The 11,676-nt window shown below is 39.5% G+C and overlaps 1 protein-coding gene across 1 annotated transcript in view; it reads right to left on the bottom strand.

Moving 5' to 3' along the window:
• Nucleotides 1–4,807: 4,807 nt before the first annotated feature.
• The window catches only part of YARS2 (tyrosyl-tRNA synthetase 2), a 13,282-nt gene continuing 6,413 nt past the window's right edge, over nt 4,808–11,676 (bottom strand). The window contains exons 3-6 of the mRNA XM_019515456.1: nt 9,905–10,072; nt 6,434–6,589; nt 5,954–6,124; nt 4,808–5,165 (exon numbers count right to left, since the gene is read on the bottom strand). Of these exons, the coding sequence (XP_019371001.1) occupies nt 5,006–5,165; nt 5,954–6,124; nt 6,434–6,589; nt 9,905–10,072 (655 nt within the window). The 3' untranslated portion in view covers nt 4,808–5,005. The remainder of the gene's footprint in view (nt 5,166–5,953; nt 6,125–6,433; nt 6,590–9,904; nt 10,073–11,676) is intronic.

The following is an 11,676-nucleotide window of genomic DNA, read 5'->3' as shown; positions in this document are numbered from 1 at the left end:
TTCACAGCCCCCTCTTCTCTACCTTCCATGCATCAATGTTAGGAATTTAAGTAGTTTAAGAGCATAGAAACCTATGTGGCTACTAACTGGTGGTTTTTTTCAAGCTGGTTGGTAAACCTTTTTCAAAAAGAGTTGAATTTAAACTAGTAAGATGTTGCCAATTAAAGTTATAGATACAGGTACTCTTCACTTAACGTCGTCCCAGTTAATGTTGTTTCATTATTACATCACTGATCTATTACAGAACATACGCATTTAAAGTCATGCAGTGTTCCATTATGATGGTGTTTGGCCACCACGTACTAGTAGGTAACTACTGCGATGTAATTGGATTTGCTTAACATTGTTTAGCTTAAAGTCGCATTTTTCAAGAACATAACTACAACGTTAAGTGAGGAGTAGCTGTATGAGGAAAAACTTTCTCACTAGGAGGGTAGTAAAACCCTGGCACAGGTTATCGAGAGAGGTTGTGGAATCTCCATCCTTGGAGGCTTTTAAAGACCCAGCTGGACAAGAAGCCTTGACTGATATCTAATTGGGGCTGGTCCTGCTTTGAGCAGGGGGATGGAGCAGATGATCTCCTGAGGTCCCTTCCAACCCTAACTTACTATGATTCTATGAAAGCTGTATCTCTTTGAGGGGGGAGAATAGGGATGAATGAAATTTTTGAAGGACTGTCTAAGGAAACCAAAGAATTCCTGCATCTATCCCTTGTGTTAAGGTAGTCTTCAGGTTTACCAGCTCTTTGCCTCTTCATTTTGCGATACCACTGTGAAGTTAGCAACTGTCAGCAATTTTAAAGATTAGATTGGAATTTCAGGCTTTAGATTAAATAACTCTTTTAGGGAAGAATGGTCAAAACAAAATTGTTTTCACCACAGCAGGCAATGAATTAAACTATATTCATATAGCGTAGACAAAAGATACAGAAAACTGAAAATGATGAGATCAGCAAATATATCTTTTTCTAATCCCAGGGGATTAAGAGTTTAAAGTTCTTCCAGGGGCCCAGTCCTGTTAACAGATAATATTTGCAACATTTAGGAAAGTGAAATTGCAGAATATAATTTCCTAAAGTTATGCCAGGTAGAAAACTCACCCTGATTTAAAGCAAGAGTTCCATCCTGCACCTGAACTCTTTGGGCTTCCCCTTTTCAGATACAGCAGGCAGTTTCCAAAATTGAGATGGTAGCTATTATTAGTATACTAACACTTACTATTTGTTTTCTAGAAGCTGCCCAGACCAATTATCCCAGGCACTGTTCAAACCAAGGAGACCTAAATGTGCCCAAAATGCTTACTGTTCTTTCTGCGTTTCCAAAGCATTAATCTACCCTGTCTGACTTCCTGCCCCTTGGACCCGATGATCTCGTGAGGTCCCTTCCAGCCCTAATGTCTATGAAATCTATAATTGTATAAAACACTGAATTAAAGCCAGTTTCGGCTGGTAACATGTAAACTATTTTGACCATAAACAGTATATCTAGCTCAGAATCTATTCAGTAATCATTGGAGAGCATATACCAGATGGTATCGATTTCAGAGTTCATCTTCCATTCTGCATCTGTTCTTCCAACAAGCCATAGTATTTGGAGTGTAACAAGCAGAGACGAGAAAAAGACTATTTTCATCCCTTCAGTAAATATGCAATGTTTTTATTCAGGTTATTGCTTGGAAGTGCTTTCCTGCCAAAGGATGCTACTGTGAAGGATAGTAAGTAAAGCCTGTAGGTGTTTGATAAATGTGCTGCTGCTTTTTTTTTTTTTTTTTTGGTAACCACCCCACACTGCCCCAGGGATGTGGGTCTACGCAGGGCGGGCAGCAGTGGCGAAGAGACCCCAGCATGGATCTCTGCTCCCTGTGGGGCTGAGTCGCCTGGCAGGGACAGCAGGCTTGCTCGCCACTCTGTGCTGCTTCCCTGCCCCACAGCCTGGCGTGATGGGGATCAGAGATCTGCGCGGGGGTCTCCTCACCTGCACGGAGGGCAGCAGTCCTTCCCCAGACAAGCCACCCACAGAAGAGATCCCTTCCTGGGTCTCCTCCTCACCGCTGCCCGCCCCGTGCAGCCCCAGATTTCTGCTCCCTGTGGAGCTAGGTTGGGTGGAGGGGACCAGCACTGCCCTGCCATGCGACCTGGTAATTTCTCGTGTGTGACTAAAACCCTCTTTGGTCTCTGGATCCCCTCCTGAATTATTTCATATCATGGGATTCTGGCCACCTAGCTACTGGGCCTTTAAACAGCTTAAGGCAGAGAAATTTTGGACAGGGAAAACAGTAATTTCCTGAGTTGGCCTGAGTTCTTCCTTGCCCTCCCCATATTAGGATTGTGGGATTTTGTGGGGTCACTTTGGGCAAAAATGAAAGTAGTCTGACTCACCTGCTCACCAGGGTACAAAGGGATGTGCTGGTTGTAGGTAGGAGTACATTCCATTTTTACATAATAACTAGGTAGTAGAAATAGCATCTGTTATGAGTGCTAATTGACTCACAGAAAGAATAGAGGTTAATGTAATTAGCTCCATAAGTCTAGCTGTGGAAGTCTTTGCAAACAAACCCCAGTCAGTATGGCTAACTGTTTGACTAAGAACAGTGCCATTAAGAACCTGGAAGGCAGGTGGCAGTCTGTTAGCAATTCATGATTATGTTTAGTACTGAACTCTGTGGTGATAGTGTAAAGTTTTATGAGCCTGAGGAAAATACAGTGGACTAGAATGTCTGGTCTCTTAAATATCTCATGTTTTTTACACCAGAGTTGAGTCCAGATTTTACCTCAGACAGATCATTAAAAACCAAAGAGTATAATGATTTAGCCTATAATCTTTATGAGAAGCTTATCAATTATCAGATCAAAGTGAGTTGGGCTGGGATGTCTTTTATTGTATCCAGTGTGTTTGGAATGTGTTGCTTTGCTCCCAGAGCTCCACAAATCAGAAAACTGTGTTCTCTCTTAGACTACATGAAAGGATGATTATCAAGGGCCTGAGTAGTTTTAGTGTGCGACCACTGGACTTGCTCCTGAATTTTTGTTTCAGGATATCACAGAATTCATTGTTACTCCTGAAGCTATATAACTATATAACCCTGTAGCATTTCCTACCAGTGTACACGAACTTGGATAACAGCCCATGTTCCCTGCACTGTTCTTAATCAAATAGCATTTGATTAAGAAAATAAACATCTCATTCAGAATCAGGGAGTGGCAGATCTGTAGTCTCTGGAAAATACCGCTGCATCTCACCCAAGATACACTGCTGAATTTGACAACAGTCTTACCTTTCCTGGCACCAGTGAAGGGCAGACATTTCTAAGCTAGGCCACTTGCAAAACCTTAATGGGAGACAACTAGGCTCCCTGCAGTACATAGTAAAAACGTTTTATACCTGTCATATGAGACAATCTTTACATTGCTCCTCCTCAAAAGAAATTTTTCCCAAAAGGGTTTGTTTTGTTCTTCAGATGAGCCGATTCCAAATGTCTTGGTTACCTAGCCATCCAGGCAGCTAACTCTAAATTTATCTGTGTCAGGGAAGTAAAGGGAGAAATCTGAATATGATTTTTAGTGCCCTAAGCTCCTGGCTTTTCCTGGCAAACTGACTGCAAATGTACATATGGAAGACTAATGAAAGAGATTTCATTATCATGAAATACACACTGCTCTCAAACACGCAAGTCATTCCACCATCTTTTGGGTATTTTACTGCTCCTTAGTTTTTCTTTTTTTTTCATGCTGCCTTTACTTAGCTCTTCTGGGGAGACTCCTTGGTTCAAAGACCCATCACAGAAAAAGAACCTTAACTGTCACTTAATTGCAGATGTTTGACAATAGAATCCAAAATTTAAACTTCCAAATCTGTTGCATTTCTGAAAACTGAAAAACCTAAAGGTGCTAGAATCAATTGTGTGCTTCCTTCTCTCCCTGGGGTGGGGATTGAAATCAACATTGATAGCAAATGGTAGTAATCCCCTTTGTGATGCTATTTTTTTTTTTTTTTTATGGCAGCACAAAGGCAAAGCAAGCAGCCCCTTGTCATGCTGCAAAAGTTCAAAACCTATGCCTGCAAGGTGATATCTTGTGCTGCTACTTAGCAGTAGATGTGCTTGTTTTATAGTGTGAGTGCTGGTAACCCAAAACTGCCTGTGCTGTCCACCCGCCCTGGGCAGGTGCTCTGAGGGTGCAATCCTGTGCAGAAATTCTCAAGGTGCACAGGATTGGGCCCCTCAAGCCCCAAGAGCACCTGAGCTGCTTACTGAGAAGCACCCCTACAATCTGTGGGGTGTGTCTTAGCAAGCTGCTTAGCCAACTGTCCTCACTAAAGAGACCAGGCCCCAGAGATCCCAGGGGCCCTTCACTGAGAAACCCTGACTTTACCCAGTTAGAGACATGCTGTAGAGATCCTAGGGACCCTTCCTGGTAATTGGGGAAAGCTGGGCAGGCACTGTCAAGGCTTGAGGGGTCTGATCCTGTGTGGAATTCCAAGGGTGTGCAGGACCAGGCCTCTCAAGTTCTAGAACGCATCACCTGTTGTCCCACAGCATCGGCAGGTAGGACAATAAGCAATCTGTGTTTTGCCTAAGGAAGAGGGTTGGCTGCACCAGGACACATCCTGGTACAGCTGATCCACCTCATTTGGCAATCTTTGCTTAGCCTGAGACTTCAACAGCATGTTATAGTACATGTGGCTTTGGGGGTCTGAATAAGTGAATGAAGCTTCATCTACAAAGGGAATAGAGGTATGGAATAGTATTTTGTTAGAAGTGTCTTTTATATGGCTGTTATTCACCATCAAAACTAAAATAAACATGCAAATCTATTTTCAAAAATTTTTATTTGAATCATCTGAGATAACTAAGTAGGTTCTCACATTGTGAGAGATAATATACTACACTATCACACTGTACCTGTATATTATGCAATACGTAGAATACAGACGATGACTTGAGATACAGTCTTCAAACAATTTAGTAAAAAGGTGCATCTTATATTTTAATGAAGTATTCCTTTTGGTCAGAACTGAAGCCATTTTATTATGTAGAAGTTTTTCTTTCCAATCTTCAGTAGAGATATTCCACTCTTCAGGATATGCTGCCCAACAACTAGAACAGCTTCAGCATTAGTTTCTTGAATATAGTTTATAGAAACTCCACCACTTGTAATCATCTGGTACCTTGAAACAAATAAGCATTGCAAGATGAAACTGGTTGTTCCTACTAAACCTCAAGGTTCAGTTAAAAATGCTTGTTATTGCATAAATTTTGATTAAGGAAACTTGAATGGTCTCATAATGAAATAAAACTTCTAGGTCATCTGTTTAAAATCAGTCAAGGTCTGCAGTGACAGACAGACATCACCCCCCAATGCTGACACAATGATCTTTTTTGAGGTGCAGAAGGGAAGAGAACTTTCCCTATTAACATTTATGACCTACACTACAAAATACCTTTCCCTGTTGCACTGAGCCAGCAATAACTTTGCTAAACTACTTCAATATTTTGGCTTGGCGAATCAAGTTTCTTGATAGTTCTTTTCATTTTGTAGGGTGTTTAGATTCTTTATTATTAATTTAGAAGGACTTAAGTAAACTTTTGGAGGTTCCTCTGCAAAAGCAGAACACAGACATAGCAATGAGGAATATACTCTATAACTCAGACTTAGCATGAAAAAAATACTTTGTCAGTATAGGTCAGAATTGGGTAAGTAGCTGAGATCTATCATATTACTTCACATAAAAATTGATTCAATGAGTTATACCATCCCTCTTTTTTTAACCACTATAAGAGATTACCTTGCTAACTAATTTCAAATGGCTACTTGGCTCTTCTGATGTCTATAATTATGTTTCGTGGACTGGAATAAGCAAACAAAGCAGACCCTTATCTTAGAACAAGTATCTGGAACTACAGAACTGCAACCCACGTAAAAAAGTTATTACTAAAAATACAAATTGTTTCATACCCACGAGGTCCATCTGGAATAGCTTTTGCTTTGCGACATAAGTCAAGCACAGTCATTCCAGGTTCAAGCAGCAATTCAGCAAACGGAGCCTCTCTGAATAGTTCCTGTAATTCTTGTTCAGACATGGTCTCCAAAGACTCCAAATTGTTGTGATACAGTGCTTTAGTACACCTGAAAAGAAAAGTGAAGCTACTGTTAATAAAAACAGGGTTTTATTGTTTCTATGACTAGATAAGTGTTTCACCCAAATACACATGATTCTCCCGCCCCAGCACCTATTAGGAATGGATGCCTCAAAAGTAGACAAGCACACTGAAGCATCATTACACTCCACTGTACACCTTTCTATAAACAAGGTTCTACCCTCCTATGTCATGTCAATGTTACTTCGAAGCCTGCATATGTAATATATGTCTTCTGCATTGTCCCCAAAACACAGCTGAGTACAAGCTAACTACACAGTACCTTTTTCTGCTTTACCTTTTAGCAGATTCCAGACCTTCTTGGCCATGAACCAGTTTAGTTACTTCTGCAGCAAGTCGTTTCTGCGGACCCCACTTTTCAGGTTCCTTAGCATGCATTTCCATGGTATGATCAATCTCCGCAAGAGGAAGGAAAGTGAAGAGTTTCAGGTACCTAAGTGCAGAGCAGGGTGGATAAAAATCAGTGATTTAAAAACAAACAAAAAAAAATCAGATTTTTTAAATTTAAATCAGACTTTGATTTAATTGTATTTAAGTTTTTTTTACAAAAATAAATTACATATATTTTTAATTTAAGATATGTTAAAGCTCAAAGATATCATAATGTAATAGGGATTATAGCTTCTAGTTTTATACTATAAGACAAGATATTCGTGTAACCTTTTTAGAAGTTTATAAATAGGTCACAACAGCCCATGGACTATGTTAGGGGCCCAATCTTACAGGGTTCCCAGAGGCTCTTCTATAAATTAGTAAAGATTAAAGAAAACCGCTCTACCCAATGGGACTTAATGCTCAGTCTGGAAGAGCCCATTAAGCATCTCTGTGATGCATAAGTTTCAGTTCTCAAACTGTGGATTTTTGTCTCCAGAGATAATATCCTCAACAGCAGTATATGATGCGAGATAACAGACCTGAATACCTACCCATCAGCCCTATTGTCTCTTCACAAGTTTATGTACAGAATCAAGCCCTTGTATCTCTCTAATAAAAGTACAAAGTGTCAGGAAGTTAAATGAATAGGGGATAGCAAACAACAAGAATGCACTTTTTTTGTAGAAAACAGTGATTAAATCGAGGCTTCCTGACCAGTGATTTAAATGGTTATTTAAATTAAATCCACCCTGGTGCAGAGCAAGAATTATTTTATTTTTATAACAATTGATATATTTAATTTGCTTTCATTCTGTCATAAAAATATAATGCCCTGTGTTAACATGTTTTGTGATTTATTTAAATCAATACTGATTCAAATGGTTCAACAATTTCAAATAGTTCTTTATTTCTGCCTGTATAGCTAAGACTAAAAGCATCATCAGTGGCTTATTTTGGTCTTTCCTCATGTGTACAGGCTTCAAAAATTCTTTATAATTTATGCTAAATAATGCTACTGAGACACTTTTTCTATTTTAAAAAAAGTAAGTAATTCATTTCTAACTTTTCAACTACATGAGCTACTTTAGTTAAGACATTTACAATTGCATTTACATAATAATGAAGTTTCTGTATTTGTTCTATAAGAATAAATCAAATTTATCCAGTATAGTGTAACGTAAGTATAACATATGTATGTAGATTGCTATTCCTAGATAGGAATAGTTCTCAGTGGACAGTGCCCAGCAGTAGAGCACAGGACTATACCATACTGTACCCCATTTGAGAAAAAAAGACACAGTAGGATAAACAAGATTAATTCAAGGGCATATTTCAATACAAGAAACAGCTACCAAAATACCAGATAATTTCTTGTAAATAACAATTTACTAGTGCGTTGCAGAAGAATAAAGTGTCACTTTTGTATCTTTGATATAAAGGCCTGAAGTTTTATTAAGCCCATTTTTTTAATAGTAGAAATATTTGTGTGTTCTACTTCCTGAAAGGTGTTATAGTAATGATGACTGGCAGAAGCTACCTGAGCACTGATAATCTGGTTTGCAAAACTGTTCTATCAATGAAATAGCAGACCAAAGAAGTTTGGACACCCATATCCAAATGCTTTCAGTGGTCTCCAAATATTTCTGAGGTTTAGTGGTAATTATTGCTCCATCATTGTGGAGCTATTCTCAAAAAAAAGCCATACCTATACCCAACTGAATCCTTTTAACACCCATGAACCTTTCAAGGTGAAGGGCAGCAAACAGACCTAAGTTCTTAGATTTGTTTGTTATGGTAGATACTATGGTTCATCCACTCAGGTGGCCAAAGTTTACAGAATCCCAGGTTTCTAATATCCAACACAAATGTTTTATGTTAGTTAAGTTTTAATTTTAATATGGTGCACTTTAGTGAAAAAGAATAGTACTTCTCAGAGGCAGAGCGTATGTTTTCTGAGATGGAACTTGAACTATGCTAAGGTGAACACAGATTTTCACTGAAGCAAATACTGCAGTTGCTTCTACTCACTCAAATATTCCTTGTGAGTATCAAATACTGCTTTTTTGAGAATACTAAAAATTCAGCTTGGATGTGAATACAATTGCTAACTTGAACAACAGCTGTAAACTCTTCTGATTCAATTGTTCTTAAGCCCTTCCTTTGCTTAATTGCTTGATCTTAGCTAGCAACTGGAAACTGACCCATGAATAAATTATAATCTCTCTAATTTGAGCGTAGAAATAAAAACAATTAAAGTATATTTTTATTTTACTCTATTATTGCTGGAGTGGAGTCCTCTCCTGAGAGCTTTGGTATTTGGAAAACAAGTGCAGAAATTAAATTTCTGGTCTCTTGATGTAACATTATCTTAAACTTTGTTTGACGGCATGCACTATTTCTAGGGGCTTTGCTGGTGAACGATCTTAACATTAAATCTACCAGCAATTTTATGTTGCATCAAACCATATTCTGTGAACCATCCCAGAATATGAAACTTGTGCTGTAGTTGGAACTTGACTCACTGGGATCCTTCACAATTCAGAAAAAAATGGTAGTCTCTTCTTTCTTCACAGCAAAGGTTCTTGAATACCATAAGGTTCGGTACTAAATCAAGTACTAGGTCCATGCTACTTACTGCTCAGGAAGGGATGCTCTGAAGCCGTGGTTTTCAACCTTTTTTCATTTGTGGACCCCTAAAAAATTTCAAATGGAGGTACAGACTCCTTTGAATGGTAAGTGTGGGTATTCACATAATTCTGATTGATCATTTTAATCTTTCACAGACCCCTTAGACACAGCCTGTGGACCCCTCAGGGGTCTGTAGACCAGAGGTTGAAAACCACTGCTTTGGAGTGCATTTTGCCCATCTGCTCCCAGTCATGTGCCAAATTTAGAAACATGGTATTGAAACTGCTCAGCAGGCATTCCCCACATGGATTTACTGCTGCATTCTGAAGTTTGGAACAGGTGTGAGGGGCATGCTCAGAAGTGTCCTTCTGCCAAACGTGCCATAGTAATAGCCACACATTCCTTAAAACACTTACAAAAAGATCATATTAATCAAAATAAAACCAGAATGCATTTGTTTTATTTTTACATTTGTTCACACACCTGCTAACTTGTGATCTGTCTCCTGGTATGTGTAAGTGAGGTTTACACACACCTGTTTGTGAAATTTGCCAAATTTAATTAACTGACATTTAAATGAAAAGGGGAAGAACTAACTGGCTAGTGATAACTGGAAATCCAGCTTATTGCACGATCTCATATTGTGTGCGTCTGTGGAAAACAAAGCTACTTATTGGTGAAACTATTACAGGCAGACATAGTTTACAAGTTTTGTAAAAAAAAATAGTTTTAAGAAACTACTTGCCTTCCAACAATGCGATCTTGCTGTCTGACAAAAAACTGATACAGCTCAAACGGAGAGGTCCTGTCTCTATTCAGCCAAACTGCATTGCCAGCAGACTTTCCCAGTTTATCCCCAGTGGTACTGGTAATAAGAGGCACAGTAATTCCAAACACCTCTTCTCCGGTCACCCTGTATTAGAGAAGGAATCATTGCACATTAAAATCACATTATTTGGTAAGCTTAAATATATCTTTTGTTTCTTTTATAGACATTTCCAAACCTTTACAGATTAGTTACTTTGTATTAATGTTAAACTGAAAGATAATCTTATGAATTCAGTGCCACTAGATGCTGGAGGCAAAGATGTTTGTGGCATGCACAAATCTAACCTCTCTCTCATATGCAATGGTGAAACCTAATCAGGATTGAAAAAAAACTTAGAACCCTCAAATTTCTGGGCATAAATCAATGTTAGCTTATGGGATTTAGGAGGAAATTTCCCCTAGAGGCAGATTTATTCTTTCAGTATCTGCATCTAGACCTCCCTACTGTCCAACAGGATGCAGCACTGAAAGGACATGTCACTTTTGATGTGTTATATGTATGTGGTACAGGCATTTGTAATCTGCAGCAGTTTACAGGTACTAGGTAACTGTTAAGTTCTTTCTGAGAAGTGCCACTGAAGCCTTACTTTACATTTCAACAACCAAGACAAACTGGAGTGACCTGTTTTCATTTCACTTTTCTGAATACAGAAACGACTGTTTAGTTCTCACATGCTCCACAGGAGCAGTTTCAGCAGCCTTCTCTCTCTGTACTTATCCCCAGAGGACAATGCTGATATGAATCTTTCCAACAGTTGTGTAAATTGGAGAGCGAACGTAGCATCTTCTGGTTAAGCCAGCTGGCGCCATGGTGCAGAATGCAAGTGCCTCAAAGTTATTATAGACTGGGACTTAAAGTCTAAAGATGCATCTCATCCCTACCTACTCAAGGGCTCCGTATCTTAGCCTATGCAAAAAAGCATTTCCAGGCATCCAAAACTTATGTCTACTTAGAGGCTACTGCTGTTTGAAAAAAAGGCCTTCCACTGATGCTCTCTTTTGTTTTTTGTCAAGGGTCTCATTTTATCTGAGTTCCTACAGGCGGAAAAGAAAGCTACAAGAGGCTCTTGGCTTTCCTACAGTAAACAGTTCCAAGCCCTCAGAGTCATGGCGGAAAACATGAAAGCATGCCCACAGGCTACTGTCAATGCTCAAAAATATGGCAAATAAAAAGTATTGAATTTTTTTCACTCATCATTAAGCCAATATCAGTCTTGTTAAGGCTGGTTCACAAACTCAGAATACTTTTTACTGCACCAGAAAAGGAACAAAAATCTTCCTGACAGCTCTTGACTGCCCACCACATCCTCATGAAACTGATGCCTGCCTTTGGGGGTATGTTTGCTAAGGAAAGTTGAGCATAGAGCAGTAATCCTTTGAGCTGACAAGGCAACACCTGCTAAGCACCATCCTGGCTAAGCGGCCTCTAGCAGTCATGAATGATGCGTGCCCACAGTGGTGCTGATGGCAGCAGAAGTGCAGCAGCGGTAAGCAGGGAGCTCCTGCAGATGCCACTGGCAGCAGGTGAGCAGCTACTGCCTGCAGGTGCTGCTGACACTGTTGGCTGCTCCTTTTCATAAGAGGTGCATGTGCAATGCCAGCAGCGGTTTCCAACTTTTTTTGCGTCAGGACCCTTTTATAAACATTGATGGCCAGTCCCAATGCAGTGCCCTTATTCTCAACCCGCCG

This window comes from Gavialis gangeticus, unplaced genomic scaffold, assembly GCF_001723915.1.
Source record: "Gavialis gangeticus isolate Ggan-Ray unplaced genomic scaffold, GavGan_comp1, whole genome shotgun sequence".
NCBI lineage: Eukaryota > Metazoa > Chordata > Crocodylia > Gavialidae > Gavialis > Gavialis gangeticus.
Note: the sequence above shows the minus strand (reverse complement) of the source record. Positions and strands in the feature narration are given on the sequence as shown.